The 24,927-nt window shown below is 45.0% G+C and overlaps 1 protein-coding gene across 1 annotated transcript; it reads left to right on the top strand.

Annotated features, from left to right (window-relative positions):
* The first annotated feature begins 45 nt into the window (after positions 1 to 45).
* On the top strand, positions 46 to 22,820 carry LOC105496767 (hydroxysteroid dehydrogenase like 1). The gene is made up of 6 exons (XM_011767355.2): positions 46 to 189; positions 9,512 to 9,573; positions 13,632 to 13,857; positions 14,525 to 14,970; positions 15,181 to 15,408; positions 20,332 to 22,820. The coding sequence occupies exons 3-6, from the start codon at positions 13,638 to 13,640 to the stop codon at positions 20,428 to 20,430; spliced, it is 993 nt and encodes a 330-aa protein (XP_011765657.1). The 5' UTR covers positions 46 to 189; positions 9,512 to 9,573; positions 13,632 to 13,637; the 3' UTR covers positions 20,431 to 22,820.
* The last annotated feature ends 2,107 nt before the right edge of the window (positions 22,821 to 24,927 follow it).

The following is a 24,927-nucleotide window of genomic DNA, read 5'->3' as shown; positions in this document are numbered from 1 at the left end:
GCGCACGCGCACTCGGGTCGGGCCGCCGCGCTGGGGACGCCGGGCGGGGGGGCCCTGAGACGCCTCCGCCCCCGGCGCGTGCGCGAGTCACGTGAGGGCGCGGAGCGGCAGTAGCTGCGGCGGCAGAGACGTGGGCGGTGGCCGCGCGGGTCTGGCGGGACCCGTTTGGAAGACTTTGCCGTCCTGCAGGTACCGCGCCCCCAGCGCCCTGGGCGCCCTCTCGCGGCCCTTCCGCCCCAGACCCCGCCTTGGACCCCTCTGCGCCAGCCGGCTGCTTAGCCGGACCCCTCTGAGTTCTCACCACGCCCCCCAGGCCCCGAGCCCCCTCCGCGGCATCCGGCCCCGAAGCCCCTCGGCGCCCCTGACCCCGGGAAATCTTCGTCCCTCCGTCCCATGAGACTCCTTCCTTCAGACCAAACACCCCCAGCCCCGCCCCTTCACATCTCAGAGCCCTCCTTCCGCCGGCTTCATCCCCACGCCCCCCGCCGCGGCGCTGCACCCCCATACTCTCCCTTCCCCCGGGCCTCTCCCCCCAAACCCCGAACCCCGTTGTCGCCGGCGGGTGCCCTGCCCTCCCTGCAGCCTCTCACCCGGCTCCTCCCCCGAGCGACCCCAGCAATCGCCTCCTTTGTCGGTGCTTCTTTATTCTCCTTTCTAAACGATTTGGTTTGAGTTGTTGTTGCCGTGTTTTTCTAAAATGGAAATAATTCAGAAGAATTGAGCTCCTAAAGAAAGGGCACGCCGATTCCTCATGCAGCGGTCCTGGGTTCAGATAGGATTTCCGAGTTTGCTCGTGTTGACTGGGCCTTGCCGGGTGCTGGAGGGGAAGGGCTGGAAGACGAACCAGGCAGGTCCCTGTTCTGAAAACGTGCCACTCAGACACAGCCCCAGAAACCAGATCGCTGCAGCGCCCCTCGGTGATCCCAGCAGGATGTGTACAGTTGACTGCGAGGCAGTCTAGGGGTCTCACAGTGGGCTTCCTGGCCAGGACTCTGCTTCTTTCTACACCTCCATCTGAATTGCAAGCAGCCCTTTCTGAGTTGTGGGGTGTTGGGTGTGCTACTTTACCTCTGTGAGCTTCAGTTTCCCCATGTATAAACAGGAGAATCTGGCTGCGCTTTATAAGGTTAATGAGAGAATAAAGTGAGACAATAGGAATAAAGCACTTAGCAGCATCTTTTGCATAAAGCGAGTTCTCAGTTTTACTCTGACCGCCACAGATATCCAGTAGCTAATATCAAACACAATAATTGTGGCTAATAGCTTAGGTCTGTTGAACACTCATGGACGGGCACTGTTCTGAGTGCTTTCTATGGACCACGTCATTTTATTCCTCTTGTAGTTCTTAGGCAGAAACTGTTATCCCCTTTCTTACAGGTGATGTGAGCAACGTGCAGAGAGAGGCAAAGTAACTTCATTCAGGACACACAGCTCTTAAATGGAGAGGTGGATTCCAACCCAGGCAGGCCCCCTTCAGAATGTGTGTGTGTGTGTGTATTTATTTATTGAGACAGTCTCGCTCCGTCGCCCAGGCTGTAGTACGGTGGTGCCTGCGATCTCAGCTCATTGCTACCAACGTCCCCCCCGCCCCAGGCCCAAGCGATTCTTGTGCCTCAGGCTCCCGAGTAGCTGGGTGGGATTACAGGCGTGTGCTACCACACCCAGCTAATTTTTTTTTTTAAGTGGAGACAGGGTTTCACTGTGTTGGTCAGGGTAGTCTTGAACTCGTGGCCTCAGGTTATCTGCCCGCCTTGGCCTCCCAAAGTTCTGGGATTACAGACATGAGCCACTGTACCTGGCTGTTTTTGGTTTTAATTACTGCAGGAATATTGCAGGGGCACAGAGTTGAACAAATTGGTGGTACTTTTTTTTTTAAGTAGGTTTTTAAAATTGAAATGAAATACCCATGACATAAAATTTATCATTTTAGCCATTTTAAAGTGTATAACTAGGTAGTTCTTACTATAGTCACAATGCTATGCATCCATCACCGGTAACTAATTCCAGAACATTTTATCACCTGCAAAAGAAACCCCAACCCCATTAACAGTCATACCCCTTTTCTCCCCCTGTCCCTCAGCAGCCCTAATTTATCTTCTATCTGTGGATTTGCCTACGCTGGACATTTCATACAAGTGGAAACATACAACATACGGCCTTTTGTATTTGGTTTCTGTCCTTTAGCATAATGTTTTCAAAGTTTATCTATGTTGTAGTATGTATCGGTACTTCATGCTTTTTTATGGCTGAATAATATTCCTTTGTATGGGTAACACCACATTTTGCTTATTCATTTATTCATTGATAGATAATTTGTTTGTTTCTGCCTTCTGGCAGTTGTGAGTAGGCTGCTGTGAACATGCAAGTAGGAGTTTTTATGTGAGCAAAAGTTTCTAATTATCTTAGGTATCCGCCTAGGAGTGGGGTAGTCTGAATATTTTAATTCTTATTGCACAAATACAGACATGACAGTGAGGAGTATTGGATCTTGGACTAGATTCCAGATTTCTGATTCCATGTTGCTGCTCTTAGGCTCAGCTTCATTGTGCGTTTAGTCCTATACCAAAAATTGGCAGTGAAGGCAAATAAATCCCAAAAAGTCATGATACACCAATGACTAACTTTGTCAAACTGCTGACACAGAGTATGAGAAGCTTCTTAGATTTTTTCTCAAGAGTTAAATTTGAAGCTTTGAACACAAAGCAGTATTTGGTTCTATTTATTAAATAAAATTGTTTACAGCAGCGTGTCAGGTGCTGAGGAGGAATATAAAGATGTGTGAGATCTGGCCGGGCACATCCCAGTACTTTGGGAGGCTGAGGCGGACAGATCACGAGGATAGGAGTTTGAGACCAGCCTGGCCAATATGGTGAAACCCGTCTCTACTTAAAAAAAAAAAAATACAAAAATTCGCCAGGCGTGGTGGCACGCGCCTGTAGTACCAGCTACTTGGGAGGCTGAGGCAGAAGAATCGCTTGAACTTGGAAGGCAGAGGTTGTAGTGAGCTGAGATCGCACCACTGCATTACAGCCTGGGTGACAGAGAGATACTCTGTCTCAAAAAGAAAAAAAAAGAAGTTGTGTGAGATCCCAGCCTCACACCATCACAAAACACCAGGAGGATTAAAGACTTAAACTGAAAATGCAAAAGTGTATAATTTATAGAAAATAATTCAAAAAAATTTCTTCATGACCTGAGGCTAAGGAGGGATTTCTGAAAGAAAACGTAATGAGTACAAACCCTAAAGCAGAAAGATTGATGCATTTGTCTATTTCGAAATTAAGATATTCAGCCAGGTGCAGTGGCTCCCACCTGTAATCCCAGCACTTTGGGAGGCCAAGGCAGGTGGATGGCTTGAGCTCACGAGTTCGAGACCAGCCTGGGCAACATGGCGAAACCCCATCTCTACCAGAAAAGAAAAAAAACAAAAAACAAAAAACCAGGCTTGGTGGTACATGTCTGTAGTTCCAACTACTTGAGATGCTGAGGTGGGAGGATGGCTTGAGCCCGGAAGGCGGAGGTTGCAGTGAGCTGTGACCATGCCACTGCACATCAACCTGGGCAGTAGAGCCAGACCTTGTCTCAAAATAATAATGGCACATTTAATTCATCAAAGACACTGTAATGAGACACAAAACATACAGAGAGCTAGTATCTAGACTATTTAAAGAATTCTTAGAATTCTGAGAGAAAAAGAAGGAAAGGACAAAAGATAGGAATGGGCGTTTCAAAGATTACAAAACACAGACAGCACATACGTATAAAAAGGACTGTAGCCTTATTAGTAACCAGGGAAATGTAAATTAAAACCATAACGAGATACCATTTCACAGCCACCCTGTTGGCAGAAGGTGAAGCTTTGGATGCTACCAGCCAGTGACATTGAGGAGTGGCACAAACCTGCTGCTGGCAGGAGTGTGAATGGGTTCTGCTTTGCAAAAGCATTTGGCAGTGGAATGCATGTGGCCCAGCAGTTTAACCATGGGCAGATGCCTTTGAGAATTCTTGAACAGGTGTGCAGGAGATGGGGACAAGTGCTCCCTGCAGTGCTGTTCCTTACTGTAAAGTCAAAACCAACAGAAACAATGCATGTGCCCAGCACCAGCAGCAGGGGGATCTGTGAACTGCAGTGCATCCGAACCGTGAGATGCTGTGCAGCTGCAGAGGAGGATGGACTACAGCTGCAGGGGCATAGATGAGTCTTGGGAATAATGTTGAGTGAAAGAAAGAAGTCACCAAAGGGTCCATACAGTGTGGCTCCTTTACGTGAGGTTCAAAACCAGGCAAAACTTGGCAGTACTGTTACTGTTTCAGAATACATGCTTGGGGTATACAGCTGTTTTGTTAAAAAAGTCAGAGTGACTACCCCAGAATTTAGGAGAGAGGCTGCCTCCAGGATAGAGGAGGGGTTGTAATCAGAGGAGCAGCGTACAGGACTTCCAGGACACTGGTTTTGTTAAGTAGACTGGTGGCTAAGTGGCTGTTTTATTGTTCTTTGAACTGTGCATAATACGTTTTACATACTTCTGTATATATTTTTAAAATTTTGCCAGACGCGGTGGCTCACGCCTGTAATCACAGCAACTTTGGGAGGCCAAGATGGGTGGATCACTTGAGGTCAGGAGTTCAAGACCAGCCTGACCAACATGATGAAACCTCATCTCTACTAAAGATACAGAAATTAGCTGGGCATGGTGACAGGCACCTGTAGTCCTAGCTACTCGGGAGGCTGAGGCAGGATAATTGCTTGAACCCAGAAGGCGGAGGTTGCAGTGAGCAGAAATGGCACCATTGCACTCCAGCCTGGAAGACACAGCAAGACTCTGTCTAAAAACAAAATTTTTTTTTGGTTACAGAAAGATTTGCTTTCTATACATCTCCTGCCCTCCAGAGGCCTGTGCTCTCCTTGGACAACCAAGAAACCAAGATATAAGCAAGTTGAGTATTTAAATAGAATCCAGAGCAGTGTGTGCTAAGTGCCACATGGGTGAGAGAGATGGAGAGGAACTCAGAGGCGGGGGCAGTGCCACGGCCTGGGAAGGGAAGAGACAGGAAGGAAGTTTCTCCCCAGGGCTGGCATGCTGTTGGTGCTTGTCAGGAAGTGATTGAACTGAGGAGAAGGCATGGGACTTGAAAGGTTAGGAAGAACAGAGGATTTGGAGTGCTGAGTACAAGGCAGATTCACACTCTGAAAAAAAGTAAGATTTCTTTGAAAAAATGTTTTCAATGAAAACAGCCATAGCCCTGGAGCCTTACTGAAAAGCTGGATAATCCCAGCGGGTAAGGAGCGGGACCTCAGGTCTACCCTGGTCAGTCGAAGATGACAGGAATCTCTCAGACTTTCTGGCTCCTGAATACACATAGTGGTTTTAGCCTAAGGGAGGCTGCAGAGTTTTCAGCTTGTCTCTTCGCTGTCCTGAAAGCTGAACTGACTGTTCATCCATCCCTTCCTCCCACTGTTTGTCCTTATCCCCTGTGGCTGATGTAACAAATGGCCACAAAGGTAGTGGCTTAAAGTGACCCAGATGTCTCTTCCTCCTGGAGACGGGAATCTGCGATCATTCTGACTGGGCCAAAGTCAGGGCGCCAGCAGGGCTGTCTTCCTCTGCGGGTTCCAGGGCAGAATCCCTTTCCCGGCCTCTGCCAGCTTCTAGAGGCCGCCCTCCGTCCCTGACTGGTGACCCTCCCGTCTGTCCATCATCGAAACAGCGGCACAGAGCGCCCTCAACTCGAGCGCTCTCTGACCTCTCCCTCTGTAGTCACATTGCTCTCTGTCTTTGATCTTCCTGCCCCCCTTACAAGGACACATGATGACATTGGACCCACCCTCCCCAGCTCAGAGTCCTTAACTCAATCACATCTACAGAGTCCCTTTTGCCACTTAAGGTAACGTATTTACAGGGTCTGGGGATTAGGCTGTAGATATCCCTGGAGGCCATTACTCTGCCCAGCACACTGTTGTTCACTGGTGCTTTGATTGTCTTTCTTCTGTCCTACTTGCTTTGTCTTCTTTAAAACCCTGGCCAGTCTGCCTTGTGTTCTTTTACCACCCGCCCCACGTCACATGCATTTGGATAGCTTGGTGATGTCCATGTTTCAGCCAGGACTTTCCTCCCAGAACTCTTGGTTCGTGAAGGTTTTTGTATTTGATTGGATTGCCCTTTACACTGCTAGGTGGAGCGGAGTCCCCTTCACTGTGGAGTGGGATCGGGTTACAGGCCACAGCAGTGGTGCTTTGAAGAGGTGACTTTGCTCCTTGCAGTTATGACCATAATTGTCCCATGACGCTTTTGCAGTTGTAATGTTTCCTGTAGGTTTTTGATGACTCTTGACCTGTAGAAGTAGAAAATGCTTAAAAGATAATAGTGAATTGCTCTTCTTTTTCTAGTTTGGAGACAGTTCTGGTTTTGTTTTGTTTTGTTCACAGATGTTTTAGTTTTCTGCAGAGATGAGAAAACAAAGCTTAAAAATTTTTTAAAAAAATTTTTTATATTTTTCCAACTTCATTGAAGTATAAATGACAAAGAAAATTATATAAATTTAAGGTGTACAACATGATTTGATATGTATATACTTTGTGAAATGATCACTACAACCAAATTAGTTAAGACATTCATCTCCTCAGTTGCTTTTTTATTTCTTTATGGTGAAAACACTTGAGATCTACCCTCTAAGCAGATTATAAGCCTACAGTTCGGTATTGCTCACTACGCTCACCGCACTGTACATTAGATCTCCAGACGCATGCGTTTTGTAATTGAAAGTTTATACCCTTTGACCAAAACTTCTCACCCATGCCCCCACCTCTAGCAACCACCATTCTACTCTCTGTTTAAGAAAACAAAGCTTTAGAATAACTTTTTGCAGGTAGATTGTACAGGAATCAGAATTTTACTGTGTTTTAGTATTGCTTTCCACATCATGGGTTTCTCTAGGTTGTAGGCTGCCTTAGTCGGTTTTGAGCTGCTATAACAAAATGCCATGAACTGGGTGGCTTGGAAACAGCGAACACTTTTCACAGTTTGGGAGGCTGAATTGTCCAAGATCAAGGAGGTGGAGCCCTCATTGTCTGATCGCCTCCCAAAGGCCCTCCCTTCTAAACCATCATCTGGGGGGTTAAGATTCAAGACCAAGAATCGGGTAGTGGGTCCGAATGCTCAGACCAGACCGTAGCACAGGTTAATATCTTTCACTAATCAAGCCACAAAACAGTAACGAGCCAGACACCTAAAGCAACTTTGACAAGTCTTGATATCTACATATGCCTTAGTGGGCTTCTAGGCTTAAATGTGTGATAAATTCCTTTGCAAGTTTCAGTGAGAGGCCATGAGCTTTTGAAATGTGGTGGCTTTCTTTTGTCATGAGAAAAACGTTTTCCATCATGTACAGAGGGTAGGGAAGAAGATCGAGAGGAGGGAATGAGTTTTAATTTCCAATTCTCTAACATTTTTGGCCCATCAGGGTGTGAGAGAATATGTGAAGTGTCTGGTGAGGCTGAGGAGCAGCAGAGGCCACAGAGCCTGTGCTCTCCGTGTGGCCCACCTTCATCCCCAGCTGGGCGACAAGGGCTCAGGACTCCTCCCCTCCCCTGCTGCGTTACCTCCAAACAAGCCCCACCAGCTCCCTCCCTTGGTGCTCGAGGAGGAGGTCCAAGCACTCCAGTCTGGTGTGAAGGCGTCTCCAGTCTGCCTCTCCCAGCCTCCTTCAAGCCTGTACGCCTGCACACATGGGGCCTCACACAGGATGGCACAGCCTGTGCTGTCCGCGCGGGGGACTTCCCAGTGTTTCCTGAACAGGCCAGATCCTTGACAGTGCCGAGCCTTTCTCCGTGGGCCCAGGCCTGGGAGGCCCCTTCCCTCCTCTCTGCCCAGAGATTCTACTCACACTTCAAGACCCATTTCACCCCAGTGGCACCCTTGCCACCTTATGTTGCAGTTGCTCGGTGTATCTTTCTCTGACTTCCGTGTATACCGGGTGGCACGGAGTCCTGGTTTATTCATGATGGTGTCCTCAGTCTCTAACGCTTTGTATTTTTCATTGCTGTTCTAGAAGTTTGGTTTTCCATGTAGATCCCGAGAGACTGTGGGACCAGTGACCATGTGTGTTTAGGCCCCTTCGCTGTGTGTTCACTATCCATTCCTAAATCGGCATTTGAATGTATCAGTCTTTTGTGGGTTTTGTGGATGTGAGTCAGATCTCTTTGTCTTGAGCTGCCTCTGAGGAATGAAAAACTTGCGTTTCTGTCCATCAAGGCTGAGGACCAGACCTTGAATGCCATCACCCCCTCTGATGTCTGTGATTTTTAAAATATACGTGGCAACCATAATATTAACACATGTTTAAGGTACTTGCACATGATGGTCGTCCCCTGACAAGATGGTGAGGGGTGTCTAGTGGGGGTGTTGAGAAGCTGGGCTATGATGGGCTTGAAGCCTCTCAGCCCCAGGTTCCTGTACTCACCTCTGCAGTGGGTGTGTCTCCTCTGCTGGCCTGAGTGGGAGGTCCCTGGTGGGTTTAGCACACAAGCTTTTCTTTCTGTAAAGGATCAAAGGAATTTGTGGGTGGTCTGCTCCTGAGCTGGGGGCTGAGATGGAGCCTGCCGTGCGGAGACCGAGAGCCGGACAGGAAAAGACTCTGCCTGTGGGCTGCAGCCAGAGATGTGGTAGTTTGAGCTTCTTTGTGCCAGGATTTGTGGAAGGTGCTGGAGAAACAGAGAGGAGTAGAATTTGGCCTCTGCACTGGAGGACTGCAGCCTGCTGGGGTGGTCAGAGACAGAACAGTTACAGCGCGGTGTGCGTGGTGGAGGAGAGGGAAAATGTGGACCAGAGGTTTCCTTTCATTTCCTCAGCACCTGACCCACTCACAGCCTCAGGGGGCTGCGCCCAAACACAGTGGGACACCTTCCTCCCTGCCACCGTGCCAGGAGATTAGACAGGTGGTGGACACCTGAACTCAGGTAGGCCAGCCAGAATCCCTGCCAGGAATTTGGAAAGAGAGGCCAGGACAGCCTGTGGCAATGTGGATGTTCCAGGGAACGCTGCAGGTGGAACTGAAGAAGGGGTGTGCAGAGCGAGGCAGCGGGAGGCCCATGTGAAACCCAGACAGGCACCAGGCAGAGAAAGGCACCGAGGGCAGCTGTGGCTGCTCCCTTCCCCGACGCCGGCGTGGTGCCTGGGTGGTGGTTCCCCAAGGGTCCCTGGGATTGGAATGGGCTTTTGTCCCATTCGATGAAATGTTCCCTAAGAAAAAAGGCATAGGAAAAGGGGGGCATCCTCCAGCTGTTCCTGAGGACACATGCACTGTGTCCCCAGCAGACGCCAGGCGCTTTTCTTAGTCTGAGAGGAGGGTACTTGGTGCTTAGTACATGGTGTGCTGCCGTACGGAGATTCATGGCGTAAAAATTTTTGTGTTTTCTTGATTTTTGAGCACTTGGATGTTAGTTTAATATAGTTTTCCCAGCTGAACTAAGAGGAAAAGAAAAGCATTTGTTTCTTGTTGGTTTTATTCACAGATTGGCCTTAAGAGAAGGACAGAGCCGTATACTGCTGACGACCCAGAACTGGCAGACAGAAGGTAAGAGACCCCAGGGCTGGTAACGACCTCAGCAGAGAAACTGGGGCCCCCTGTGTTGTCAGCCACCTTTTGCTAGATATTTACTTCAAAAAGGTTCAGATTCTTGAAAAAAATCAGGCTGAAGGAGGAAGCTTCCATCAGTGTGGGGTCCCTCCATGAGGCATGCCTGACCTTTTTGTAGCGAGAGCCTTACTCTGTACACTTGGAGCAACTAATTTCCCCACAAATACTGCTTTGACTACAACCCATTGATCTTGATATGTAGTATCTATTTTTTCTTTTTCTTTTTTTTTTCTTATTTATTTATTTTTTTTGAGACAGAGTCTTGCTCTGTTGCCCGGGCTGGAGTGCAGTGGTGCCCTGCAAGCTCTGCCTCCTGGGTTCCTGCCGTTCTCCTGCCTCTGCCTCCCAAGTAGCTGGAACTACAGGTGCCCGCTACCACGCCTGGCTAATTTTTTATATTTTTGGTAGAGACAGGGTTTCACTGTGTTAGCCAGGATGGTCTCGATCTTGTGACCTCGTGATCTGCCCGCCTTGGCCTCCCAAAGTGCTGGGATTACAAGCATGAGCCACCGTGCCCGGCCCGTAGTTATCTATTTTTTCATTGAAAACATTGTTTTAACAGCCTAGATGTATGCCTACCTGTTATTAGAAGAATAAGCTTAATGTTCCAAGTGTCTAGGTTTCTTTAGTCATAGCTTGTTATTCCCAGTTTTATTACGTTTTGCTTGAGAAGTCCTGGTACATACAGGTAATTACATATAGGTCATTGTTTTTGCATTTACTTTCTTCATGGCCATGTGTTTGATTAGTTATGACAAAAGGCACACACATGTTTTATGAGTTATTTCTGGAACTCACAATTTAGTATGGTCTAACATAGAATATCAGGTGTTTTTTTGTTTTGTTTTGTTTTTTGGGTTTTTTTTTTTTTTGAGATGGAGTCTAACTCTGTTGCCCAAGCTGGAGTGCAGTGGTGAAATCTCAGCTCACTGTAATATCCATCTGCTAGATTCAAGTGATTCTCCTTCCTCAACCCCCAAGTTGGGTATGCACTACCGCACCCAGCTAATTTTTGGATTTTTAGTAGAGATCAGGTTTCACCATGTTGGCCAGGCTGGTCTTGAACTCCTAACCTCAAGTGATCTGCCTGCCTCGGCCTCCCGAAGTGCTGGGATTACAGGTGTGAGCCACTGTCCCTGGCTGAAATCTCAGTTTTTACTGGTCTTATAGGATATTAATGTTTTAGGCATGTCTTTGGGAATCTGTTTTGGGCATGTCTTTGGGAATCCAGTAATTATGACTGTTCAAGGGCTGCAGCCAGTGTGAAAACTCTGATACCTGCCCCGTCATCAGCATATCCAGCAGCAGGAGGGTTGTGGGAGGGGCGGTGGCGCGGCTTCCTGTCATGCACATCTGGAAACAGGCATGCTCATTTGCTACCCAGAAGGGGGGCCCTAACTTTGAATATATTTCAAAGGATTGTCAATCAAAGGATTTGGGAGCAGTAAGGGGTATTGGTGACTGCTGTATGGAAGATTGCTCAGAAAAAAGAAAGACTTCGTTGAACTAGACAGCTCATATTTTAGGTGATCTCAGGCAATCTGGTTCATAAAGAAAAATTACCCCAAAGGAGCATTTATTTTAGTTGTTTTTAGCTTGAGTATTTGGCTTATGTACTTAGGCAAATTTCAAATGTTTCCTTTTCCTGATGAACTTTGGCATTCTCATTGCGGGAGGTGAGTTTCTGTGCACAGAGCCCCAGTGGGCAGCATTTTACCTGTAGGGAATAAAGGGGCCCAACTTTTCATTTGAGGAAAACTTTTTTGTTTGTTTGTTTGTTTTGAGATGGAGTCTCACTGTGTCACCCGGGCTGGAGTGCAGTGGCCCGATCTTGGCTCACTGCAACCTCCACCTCCCAGGTTCAAGCAATTCTCTGCCTCAGCCTCCCAAGTAGCTGAGACTACAGGCGCCTACCACCATGTCCAGCTAATTTTTGTATTTTTAGTAGAGATGGGGTTTTACCATCTTGGCCAGACTGGTCTTGAACTTCTGACCACCCGCCTTGGCCTCCCAAAGTGCTGGGATTATAGGCATGAGCCACCGTGCCCGGCCGAGGAAAACATTTTTTAAACTTAATGCCACATTAGCTTAATTTGGTAACTTCATATGGTAGCAATATCAACTTCACACGGTACCACTATGGAACTTTCTGTTTTTGAGAGATTGTTTCCTTACCGTAGGGCATTTAGGAATCCTACTGTTTCTCCACTTCTTCAGTTTTCAGTCATATTTATTTTGTATGTTTTGTTGATTTGTAATTAACACTACACAGTTATATATATTTATTCAACAGTTTTTAAATTATTTTATATGCCTTTTGTCACAATATGGTGCCGTTCCTGTGCGTGTTCCATTTCAGTGGTTAATTTGTTTTCTTCTGCTTGATTCCTTTTTTACTGTGCAAAACTTGGTTGAGCTCAAATTACACTGCAGTGGAGTAGGAGGTAATTCGCCCATTCTTTCTTAAACTTATGCTAATTTTTGCTGCTACTGTTGGGTATTTTCTTAGGTTCCAGACTTTTTTTTTTTTCTATTTTAAAGGGATTTCTTTAAAAGTGGCCACCCCCAGAAGTTTTATATTTCTTTTTCTTTTGGCTTAAAATCAATGTTCTTTTTAGAATATAAGCTGTGTCCTTGGGTTTGTGTGTATCTGAGTTCCCTGTAATATAAGTGTAGTCTATTGCAGTCGTTTTGATATTTTGTCTTTCACAGGATGAACACAGTTGGTTTAGCCTGATATGAAGTCCACTCACTCGGTCTGTGGCCAGGGCCCCCCATGCCTGGCCTTGGTCCACTTCTGCAGGGTTATCTCTGATTGCAGGCACACATCTACCAGATCATGTGACATTTTACATTATTTTGTTAAATGTCTGTGTCTTCACCTAGGGACGGTCATTTAGTTCATCTGTGAATCCTTCGAATCACAGTACATAGAACCTAGTAGGTGCTTAGTATGTGCTTGCTATGTGGACACTCACCAGAGTTGTGTTGGACTTTTCTTTCCTCAGATGTAAGGGACCAGGCAACATGATGGCTACAAATTAAGTTAGAAGATGGAGGAGTGCTCACTCTATTGTCATTTGAGAAGCCATTTTTTCCAGGCTTGGAGGGTATCTCTTTAAACAAAAAAAAATTTTTTTTAATTGATGTAAAGGTTTTTGAAAGCCGAGTTTTGTCTCCAGTGGATTGTAAGCTTTTGAGGCCAAGGCCATGTCTTAGTGCCACCTCTGTTTCATCTCCTTTGTCCCTACACAGGTCCTCCGTACTTGCTGATTGTGAATAAAGCAAAGAAATACAGGTACCTCTGCTGTATGAATTAGAAGCTTTGTGTTTGTTATTATTAGACTAGGAGCGTGTTTCAGGTGCAGAGCATATTGTGTTTGTCTCTGTAGCCACAGCATGTAGTGTAGTACCTGATTTTAGTGGGAATTTGGTAACTTCTGGTAGTTATCTTGGTTAGTCTCCTTGGAAGAAAGTAACTTTATAAGCTACAGATGTTAAATGATGAGATCATAAATTGGCTGAATCTCCAGGCATGGTGGCTCACGCCTGTAATCCCAGCACTTTGGGAGGCCAAGGTGGGGGCGGATCACCTGAGGTCAGGAGTTCGAGACCATCCTGGCCAACATGGTGCAACCACATCTCTACTAAAAATAAAAAATTAGCCAGATATGGTGGCATGTGCCTGTAGTCCCAGCTACTTGGGAGGCTGAGGCAGGATAATCGCTGGAACCCAGGAGGTAGAGGTTGCAGTGAACCAAGATCATACCACTGCACTCCAGCCCGGGCGACAGAGTGAGACTCTGTCTCATAGATAGATAGATAGACAGACAGACAGACTGAATCCATGGGTCACGTGCATTTGAAAAGTTATTGTTATTTGAATGCACAACTGACAAGATCTGATGCCCTCAGCTGGATGTCTTCACTCAGACTGTGTATGTTCCTTTAATTTATTAACCAAAGAGGCTCTCTCTCTTTCCTTCTCCCTGCAGGTTGCCATGGCTGCTGTTGACAGCTTCTACCTCTTGTACAGGGAAATCGCCAGGTCTTGCAATTGCTATATGGAAGCTCTAGCTTTGGTTGGAGCCTGGTATACGGCCAGAAAAAGCATCACTGTCATCTGTGACTTTTACAGCCTGATCAGGCTGCATTTTATCCCCCGCCTGGGGAGCAGAGCAGACTTGATCAAGCAGTATGGAAGATGGGCCGTTGTCAGTGGTAACCTACTTTATAATCAAAATAATCTTTTCTATGAAGTCAGATGCATTTTTCAAGGAGCTATTGAATTTAATGTGATGTTTTTATGGGAACATGCTGATAAAAAAATAAAACTTATGGCTCCTGCCATGATTATGTTCACATTTTCTTACTGTTCTCATCTTAGGAAGAACTTGCCTCATGATTGGTATCCTTCCTATCCTGCTCTCTCCTGTTCCCAGGCCTCCTCCAGACCCACTTCCTACCACTTGCTTTTCCTTTTTGTTCTCTGTTTTAAAATCGTCTTTAGAAACTGTCACCACTTTCAGAAATGCTTCACGTATTTTGAATTTCATTTTAATTTATGAAGATTTCCCAGAAAAGCACCTCCTGCCACTCATTCAAGCCAGATAATAGTTTGAAAACAAATTCCTACTGTGTCTCCTAATCAATATGGTGAATGTAAAATAACTCCCTGTCTGCGTGTCAGGATGTCTGGGAGAGTGTTTAGCATGCGCCCTTCACATTCCTGACTCAGCAACAGTGCCCTTGACTCGTAGATATTAGAACTCACTTGACGTCTAGTGTGAATTTTTCTCTGACTAAACCTGACAGGGGGTACTTCAGGTCCATTTTAAGGGTCACACCATGAAATGCGCATGCTCACTTTTCCTGACTTGCATCCTAGGTGCAACAGATGGGATTGGAAAAGCCTACGCTGAGGAGTTAGCAAGCCGAGGTCTCAATATCATCCTGATTAGTCGGAATGAGGAGAAGTTGCAGGGTGTTGCTAAAGACATAGCCGACACGTACAAAGTGGAAACTGATATTATAGTTGCGGACTTCAGCAGCGGCCGTGAGATCTACCTTCCAATTCGAGAAGCCCTGAAGGACAGAGACATTGGCATCTTGGTAAATAACGTGGGTGTGTTTTATCCGTACCCGCAGTATTTCACTCAGCTCTCTGAGGACAAGCTCTGGGACATCATAAATGTGAACATAGCCGCCGCTAGTTTGATGGTCCATGTCGTGTTACCCGGAATGGTGGAGAGAAAGAAAGGTGCCATCGTCACGATCTCTTCTGGCTCCTGCTGCAAACCCACTCCTCAGCTGGCTGCATTTTCTGCTTCTAAGGTCAGATATTACTTACTGGAAGATGAAATCCTAATACCACAGAACATTTATTAACAATTGTTTGGTCTGATTTGTTGAACTCTTTGTCAGCAACTCACATTTGCTTATCCTGTATTTTTTCCTGAATTGATAATAAGCAAATCTTTTTTTCTCCTGGATTTTCAAGTTCACCCAGAATTAAAAGTCTTTTCCTTCCCTCTGTCTCAACAGGCTTATTTAGACCACTTCAGCAGAGCCTTGCAGTATGAATATGCCTCTAAAGGAATCTTTGTACAGAGTCTAATCCCTTTCTACGTAGCCACCAGCATGACAGCACCCAGCAGCTTTCTGCACAGGTGCTCATGGTTGGTGCCTTCGCCAAAAGTCTATGCACATCATGCTGTTTCTACTCTTGGAATTTCCAAAAGGACCACAGGGTACTGGTCCCATTCTATTCAGGTAGGAGTGTGCTTCAGGTCTCATAATTAGATTAATGCATCCTGAACCTTTCTCAGTGATACAGAGGAATCTGATTAAAGCCTAAGATGAGAATTATAAATTCTGACTTTGAAGCCTGACACTTAATAATTTTGGTTAAGACACTAAATTTTCTTTTGTGAGATTATTACATTAAGAATTTTCAAAATTCTTTCAAAGTTCAATCTATGTGGCACCTCAAAGGTGAAATATACTGCTTTGGCCGGGGTGTGGTGGCTCATGTCTGTCATCCCAGCACTTTGGGAAGCTGAGGTGGGCAGATCACCTGAGGTCAGGAGTTTGAGACCAGCCTGGCCAATATGGTGAAATCCCGTCTCTACTAAAAATACAAAAATTAGCTAGGTTTAGTGATGTGTACCTGTAGTCCCAGCTGCTTTGGGAGGCTGAGGCAGGAGAATCGCTTGAACCCAGGAGGCAGAGGTTGCAGTGAGCTGAGATTGCGCTACTGCATTCCAGCCTGGGCGACAGAGCAAGGCTCTGTTTCAAAAAAAGAAATATGCTGCTGTAAGTGGATGGTAGGACTATAAAAATGCTAAGTATTTACATGGGAATTTCAAAGTAAAAGATTCTAGTACTGCTTGAGGACTACCTCTAAGTTAAAAATATAATCCAAAAAAACCACAAAACCACAAGATAGGGCTATATTTCATGTAACCATTTTATCAAATAATATATCCATATAGTCTTAGACTAATTTTTTCAAGCAGCATAGAACTTTTATTTTAAGTTTATCGTTTAGGCGTGACAAAGGATTGGGACCTTTTAGGACTTTGGAAAGTAAGTGGGTCAGATATTTGAAATTGTGATCCTAAGTATTCATATGAGGATGCATCATTATTCATTATAATATATTTGAGTTCCTTTATCTGGTCTAGTAAAGAGTTGTGCCCTAGTTTAGAATTTTTTTTTTTTTTTTTTTTTTTTTTTTGAGATAGAGTTCTGTTCTTGTTGCCCAGGCTGGAGTGCAGTGGTGCGATTTTGGCTCACTGCAACCTCCGCCTCTCGGGTTCAAGCGATTCTCCTGCCTCAGCCTCCGGAGTAGCTGGGATTACAGGTGCGTGCCACCACGCTTGGCTAATTTTTTGTATTTTTAGTAGAGATGGGGTTTCACCATATTGGTCAGCCTGGTCTTGAATTCCTGACCTCAGGTGATCCATCCGCCTCAGCCTCCCAAAGTGCTGGGATTACAAGCATGAGCTGGCTGGGTGCGGTGGCTCATGCCTGTAATCCCAGCACTTTGGGAGGCCAAGGCTGCGGATCACAAAGTCGGGAGATTGAGACCATCCTGGCTAACACGGTGAAACCCTGTCTCTACTAAAAATACAAAAAAATTAGCCAGGCGTGGTGGTGGGTGCCTGTAGTCCCAGCTACTCAGAAGGCTGAGGCAGGAGAATGACGTGAACCCGGGATGCAGAGCTTGCAGTGAGCCGAGATTGTGCTACTGCACTCCAGCCTGGATGACAGAGCAAGACTCCGTCTCAAAAAAAATAAATAAAATACAAGTGTGAGCCACCACACCTGGTCCAATTTTTTTTTTAAAATATTCGGAGTTTTCTTAATTACCAAACAGATATTTTTGGGACTGTTTGCATAAAGAGTATTAGATTTACCACTACCAAATAAACATATACGTATATCAACAGTTACTTATTACTTTTATGAAAATGAGAGCTTAATAAGAAGCAGTTTTGGTCGGGCATGGCGGTGGCTCACATCTCTAATCCCAGCACCTTGGAAGACTGAGGCAGGTGGATCACCTGAGGTCAGGAGTTCGAGACCAGCCTTGCCAACATGGTGAAACCCCGTCTATACTAAAAATACAAAAATTAATTGGTCATGGTGGCGCACGCCTGTAGTCCCAGCTACCTGGGAAGCTGAGGCAGGAGAATCGCTTGAACTCGAGAGGCAGAGGTTGCAGTGAGCCAAGATCATACCACTGTACTCCAGCCTGGGCAACAGAGCTAGACTTCATCTCAAAAAAAAAAAAAAAAAAAAGAAGTAGTTTTATTTAAGTAGTTGTTTCTAGGTCCTTTAATTACTTGAGAAAAGCAGAGAAACCAAAAAAGTAGTCTTAGAAGTCACTGACCATAAAATTTTTTTAGAAATAAAGATATGATGAGGATGGGGTTTAGATGCAGTAGATATTTTGACTGTATTTATAAAACACGAACATTTTACTCACAATTAAATTTTGTTCACATTGATAAACTTTCCTTGAGAATGTATTTTTCTGCCAAGAAATTCTGTTAAGCTGATTTAATTCCTGGAGTAGTTTTCTGTATAAAGTTGTTAAAACTTTCTGTTTTCATTTTATGTTACTCAAATTATTTTCAACACTATCATTTTTTATTTCCAATTTTACATCAAAGATTTGATTCATCCTTTGCTTTTTGTCCGTCGCATATTTCTCTGGTAGCTTTTGCTGCTGTGATTTTCTTTGTTCACAGAGTGCGTGAGTGTGTGTGCGTGTGTGTGTGTGTGTGTGTGTGTCCTCCCTGGAGAGTAACCTGTGTCCATTTATTGACAAGAGGATTGGATAACCTTTATTATCATGCATCAGTTCAGTTCAAGGCTAGAATGTCAGTACTTGCCAAGGGCCTGTCTCTTCTCTTTCATATATGTGGTATTAGAACTTTCATTCAGTTCTGGACAAATCTGTTAGAGGAGTGTGGGCTTTCTCCACCTCAGCACTGTTGGCATTGAGAGTGGATAATTCCTTGTCATGGGGAGTGTCCTGTGTATTGTAGGATGTTGAGCAGCATCCTGGGCCTCCACCCACTAGATACCAGTAGCATCCACTCCCAGTGTGACAACCAAATCTGTTTTCAGACATTGCTGTATGTCTGCTGCTAGCACAAAGGCCCTGAATGAGACCCTGAAGCAGAGCAGCATCAGCAGGACTCCCTCCCCTGGTCCCCTGAGACCCCTCATCATAGGTCAAGATACCATCCCAACGTCCTGGTGTTTCTGATTGTTTTCTTGTTGAACTTTGTTCCATCCTACCTGACAAGCCCCACTTTTCTCATAGAGTACTAACCACGTATGCGTCTGTCTGTTCCAACGGATTTATTCCTATAATGATTTTGAGTTTTATTTTTTTTTTTCTTTTGAGACGGAGTCTCGCTCTGTCGCCTAGGCTGGAGTGCAGTGGCGCGATCTCGGCTCACTGCAAGCTCCGCCTCCCGCGTTCACACCATTCTCCTGCCTCAGCCTCCCAAGTAGCTGGGACTACAGGCGCCCGCCACCACGCCCGGCTAATTTTTTGTATTTTTAGTAGAGACAGGGCTCCACCTTGTTAGCCAGGATGGTCTCGATCGCTTGACCTTGTGATCCACCCTGCTTGGCCTCCCAAAGTGCTGGGATTACAGGCATGAGCCACTGTGGCCTGCCGATTTTGTGGTTCTTAACCAGTGAACATTCTGTTTGTATCACATTAAGTAAAGATAGAATTGTATTTACATGCAGGACAGTCCAGCCTCATTACAGAAAGTAGGGTAGGTGGGTGGTGGTCATGCTTCTATTCCCTGTAGAATCTAGGGTAAGATCTTAGGCAAAACTAGATATTCAATACAGTAGTGCCTGGCGGCTTTTTCCATTGTTATTTGTTGTGACTGGTGGGTATTCGTTGTGATTGGTGGGTATTCGTTGTGACTGGTGGGTGTTCGTTTTGACTGGTGGATATTTGTTGTGACTGGTGGGCATTTGTTGTGACTGGTGGATATTTGTTATGATTGATAGGTGGGTATTTGTTGTGACTGGTGGATATTTGTTGTGATCGATTGGTGGGTATTTGTTTGACTGCTGGGTATTCGTTGTGACTCGTGGGTATTCGTTGTGACTGGTGGGTATTCGTTGTGACTGGTGGGTGTTCGTTGTGACTGGTGGGTGTTCGTTTTGACTGGTGGATATTTGTTGTGACTGGTGGGCATTTGTTGTGACTGGTGGGTATTTGTTGTGACTGGTGGGCATTTGTTGTGATCGATTGGTGGGTATTTGTTTGACTGCTGGGTATTTGTTGTGACTGGTGGGTATTTGTTGTGATTGGTGGATATTTGTTGTGATTGGTGGGTATTTGTTGCGATTGGTGGGTATTTGTTGTGATCGATTGGTGGGTATTTCTTGTGACTGGTGGGTATTTGTTGTGACTGGTAGGTATTTGTTGTGATCGATTGGTGGGTATTTGTTGTGACTGGTGGCTATTTGTTGTGACTGGTGGATATTTGTTGTGATTGATAGGTGGGTATATGTTGTGACTGGTGGGTATTTGTTGTGATCGATTGGTGGGTATTTGTTGTGACTGGTGGGTATTCATTGTGACTGGTGGGTATTTGTTGTGATCGATTGGTGGGTATTTGTTGTGACTGATGGGTATTTGTTGTGATTGATTGGTGGATATTTGTTGTGACTGGTGGGTGTTTGTTGTGATTGGTGGGTGTTTGTTGTGATTGATTGGTGGGTATTTGTTGTGATTGATTGGTATTTGTTGTGATTGATTGGTGGGTATTTCTTGTGACTGGTGGGTATTTGTTGTGACTGGTAGGTATTTGTTGTGATCGATTGGTGGGTATTTGTTGTGACTGGTGGGTATTCGTTGTGATTGGTGGGTATTTGTTGTGATCGATTGGTGGGTATTTGTTGTGACTGATGGGTATTTGTTGTGATTGATTGGTGGATATTTGTTGTGACTGGTGGGTGTTTGTTGTGATTGGTGGGTGTTTGTTGTGATTGATTGGTGGGTATTTGTTGTGATTGATTGGTATTTGTTGTGATTGATTGGTGAGTATTTGTTGTGATGGGTGGATTTCGTGCATTGGTCTGTGTACTTTTTCCTTCAGTGTTGATTTCTGGTTCTAACCTTACAACCTTTTTCTCTTTCATTTTTAGTTTCTTTTTGCACAGTATATGCCTGAATGGCTCTGGGTGTGGGGAGCAAATATTCTCAACCGTTCACTACGTAAGGAGGCCTTGTCCTGCACAGCCTGAGTCTGGATGGCCGCTTGAGAAGTTTTGCCAACTCCTGGGAACCTTGGTATTCCGACATTTGGAAAAACACATTTAATTTATCTCCTGTGTTTTATTGCTGATTATTCAGCATACTGTTGATTCGTCATTTGCAAAGCAGACATCATACTGTCAGAATGCTGTGAAAAACCTCAAGGGTGTGTGGATGCCACAGGATCAGTAATGCCTGAGGCTGATTGAAGACATCTACATTTCATGCTTTTTCCCTAACCTGTTCAAAAGTTACGCTTTTCTGTTGTTCTAGAGCCACAGCAGTCTAATATTGAAATATAATGTGATTTGTCACCTCGTATAATTTCAGATGTTGTTTTTTAAGGGAAATTGACCATTACACTGGAGGAATTGTACTAGTTTTTAAATGTGCATCAAGAAAGACTACTGAAAAGTATTATTTTATAACTAAGATTGCTGGTACTATTAGGAAGAATCTGTGTGTATTGTATAGGTCTAGCTGTTTGACTATCTGTAATGAAAATGCTGCACTTCAACTGGTATTTCATTAGAGAACCGTGTGTATGTACGTGTGTGTGTGTGTGTGCGTGTGTGGTGTCTTTGAGCAACTTTATTTATGGTTACCATATTTTTAAAAAGATTTTTTGTCAGGATGACTTAACATGGAATCTTAGAGGGTATTAAAACAATCTAGATTATTCCTTTTCATCCTAGATAAGCCTACCAAATTTCATGCTGTTGGTTTGCCGTGAATAATATTACTTCCTACATTATATTTTTGTTTTTTCAAATCTGCTATGGAATGAACTTATTCCTAGATTTGGATATGTAAGAGAAACCTGCAGTCATCTTTTGATTTATAAGGCAATCCTTGTGGATAAATAGTGATTTCTCAGCCTCTGACCCATTTTATAACTGAAATTTAGCCCTTTGCAGCTTGTTATATCTGGTTTTCCTACATTTTTCTATGTAATATTATTCCATTCCAGTAGCATTATTGATAGAAATAGTAAGTATTTATGGAATAGTAAAATATGGACAAATTATGTGTGTGACATGATATATCTGTCAATAAGTTAGAAGCTTATTCTTGGTCTGTGTAATGAATTTATGTATTGTAGTGAATACCTTTATTGGTGTGAAGATAATTATGCACAAACCCTCACAATATGCGTTAACATTGAAACCTATGAAATGTCCTTAGTTTGGGTCTTATAAAGCCAACCATTTTTGAGGACCATGTACCTAGTGCTTTGAAAACTATAAATCACTATATGAATATGACAATATGTGCACATTTAAAATTCAGAGCTTGGCATTGTGATACTGATGCAGAAGCTGGTAGATTGGTTGAAAGTCTGGACTCCTGTGGCATTTTTTTTGTGGCATGATTATCTGTCATAAGCAGACCTGAGCACAATTTTATGGACACAGTTTTGCCCATGGCATTGCCTACAGGATTTCCAGATGGGACTTGCACTCAGAAGATCAGCAGCCAACTCCAGAAGCTCTTCCATGCTCAGATCATGTCTTCAGAACTTAGATGTGAACGTCTACACACTGGGAGATGCTGTCTGACCCCCAAGGTTTTGATGGAGTTAACTTGGAATCCTCTTGACTTCATGCCACATTGACGTGAACTTTGATGTGTCATAAGCAGCAGCAACTTCGTGTGAAAATATTGTGAGGTAGTTATATGTAAGGTTGCGTGGTCCAGTAATGTCTTAGATTGATAAATTAGGTATGGAATCAGAATCAGTGTTACGTGATGAGAATAGGTGAACGCACCGTGTCAGTGATGATGTAAAATTCTCTCCTTGGCAGGACATGGGCAAACATGCTGATTGGTGCAAGTGTGGCGCAGAGCTGTCCGTAGCTGTAGTGAAAGATGAAGCGCAAGACCTTCTCTAGGTTTTCTAGCTTTCATTAAATATATTTTTTTCCCCAGAGCTAATCTGAAAGTTGATTGGACCACTGTGGATGGGGTCTCATTAATAATGTGGGAAATATGGGCCAAGCACGGTGGCTCACGCCTGTAATCCCAGCATTTTGGAAGGCCAAGGCGGGTGGATCACTTGATCCCAGTAGTTCAAAACCAGCCTGGGCAACATGTCCTGTCTCTATAAAAAATACAAAAATTAGCCAGGCATGGTGGTGCATGCCTGTAGTCCCAGCTACTTGGGAGGCTGAGGCAGGAGAATCGTTTGAGCCCGGGATGCAGAGGTTGAAGTGAGCCAAGATCGTGCCACTGCACTCCAGCCTTGAGACTGAGCGAGACCCTGTCTCAAAAAAAAAAAAAAAAAAGAAAGAAAAAGAACATGGGAAATATGAACCTTTGAAACTTAATCTGTGAATCGAAAGTTTAACAATAAAAGTAGTTGTTTCTGTTTCCTTTGAAAGTGTTTTGTTCCAGATGTTTGTAATTTGGAATGAGAGAATTTTTTTTTTCTTATAAGTGATTACAAGAAATTAACTTATGGACACCAGTGGTCATAACTGGTTAAAAGCTGACAAGTCAGTAACAAAATTGTTGAGAACAATGTACCTAGTCTTTGGAAGCTGCTGAGTTGACTTCTGGATCTCTGCCTCTTGGTAGGTTGAGTAAGGTGAAGATTGATTTGCTCGTGGAATTTGGCTGTGTGGAGGGAGATCATTGGTGATTTTTTCCATGAGCCATTTCAGTCTTCAAGCTAGATTGTAATGGATTCAAGAAAGAGTGGGAAGAAAAAAAGGGAAGAGAGCAGATAGAGACAGCTCCTAGGAGATTTTCCTGTGTTTCAACCTCAATTACTTAAAATCTAATCACATTTGGGAACCAGAGGGTTAGGTGGTTATGTCCTCAAAACCTATTCCAGTCTATGTCTCAGTCTCAGTATTGGCTTATGTGTTATTTTTCTTTTTAAAGATTCATATATGTTTAATGAGTATAAAACCAAGCACAGGACAGTCGTGAATTCAGTAGAAATATTCTGTGTAATTCCTGGCCGGGCGCGGTGGCGCACGCCTGTAATCCCAGCACTTTGTGAAGCTGAGGTGGGCGGATCATGAGGTCAGGAGTTTGAGATCAGCCTGACCAACATGGTGAAACCCCATCTCTACTAAAAATACTAAAATTAGCTGGGCGTGGTGGCACGCCCCTGTAATTCTAGCTGCTCAGGAGGCTGAGGCAGGAAAATCACTTGAACCTGGGAAGCGGAGGTTGCAGTGAACTGAGATCTCCTCGCTACACTCCAGCCTGGGAGACAGAGCAAACCTTTGTCTCAAAAGATAAAAAAAAAAAGACTCTATGTAATTCCTATGGTGAGACTGAAAGGGAAGGGGAGGAGGCTGTAGAACCCACTCTGGAACATGCACAAATAGAACTTCCACAGCAAGCCCCCTGCGAGGGCGATGTGCTCTGTGCAGCCCTGCACAGTGCCACTGTTGAGGGCGGGATAATGGTGCCGCAGGTATGAAGCCAGGTGCTCCCCGGAGGGGTTGGGGGTGGACAGGCTCATGGCCTTCCCGTGGCGTGACATTGACACCCTTCTCCAGTAAGTATTTGCTCGGGTGGTTGTGGAAATACTTAGGGGGGTGACCTCCATCAGTGAGTTGGATGGGAACTCACAATGGGGCAGGACTTGTGTCACCATGCTCTGTGGACAGTAGTTTCCCCTTATCCACAGTTTTGTTTTCTGAGGTTTCAAAACCTGTGGTCAATCAAGGTCCAAAAACATTCAATGGAAAATTCCATAAACAAACAGTTTGTAAGTTTTAAATTGCACACAGTTCTGAGTAGCGTGATGAAATCTCGCAGCATCCCACTCCCTCCTGCCTGGGATGAGAATTCTCCCCATGTCCACAGCTTGCGTTCAGGTAACCCTTATTTTACTTCACAATGTCCCCAAAGCCCAAGAGTAGTGATGCTGGCACTACGGATATGCCGAGAAACTGGAAAGTGCTCTTTTAAGTGAAAAGGTAAAACTTCTCCACTTAATAAGGAAAGAAAAACATTGTATGCTGAAGTTGCTGAGCTCTACAGTAAAACAAGTCTTCTCTCCATGAAATTGGGGAGAAGGAAAAATTCATGGAAGTTTTGCTGTCGCACCTCAAACTGCTGAAGTTCCAGCCATGGTGAGTCCAAGACCATCCACCGGAGGTCTCGGAACATGTCCCCTGGGATAAGGGAGCTCTACCGCACTGCAGGCTGTCACGGTGTTGTCGAAGATAAGGCATGTGTAACACTGTTGTCACACAGCTGATGCCCTAGGCTGTGCTTGTTGGAACAGTTTACCCGCTCACTGACCCAGAAGCTGGGGATGCGGGTGGCATCCTCAGCCTCCTCTTACCTCACCAGCCCGTGCTGTGTAGCTGCTTGCAGCATGTCACCACGGCGGCATTGACCGCCTGTCCCATTCCCTAAGCCACCGGTTCCTCTTTTTCCTGGGGCTGCTCAGGCAGGGGTTCTCCATGCCTTGAGGATCACGAGAAGCTTGCAGTTGCGAGGGTCCAAGCTGCTGGGAGGGA

Source organism: Macaca nemestrina, chromosome 18, assembly GCF_043159975.1.
Source record: "Macaca nemestrina isolate mMacNem1 chromosome 18, mMacNem.hap1, whole genome shotgun sequence".
NCBI classification, from domain to species: Eukaryota; Metazoa; Chordata; class Mammalia; order Primates; family Cercopithecidae; genus Macaca; species Macaca nemestrina.
This window is presented reverse-complemented; position numbering and strand designations above follow the sequence as displayed.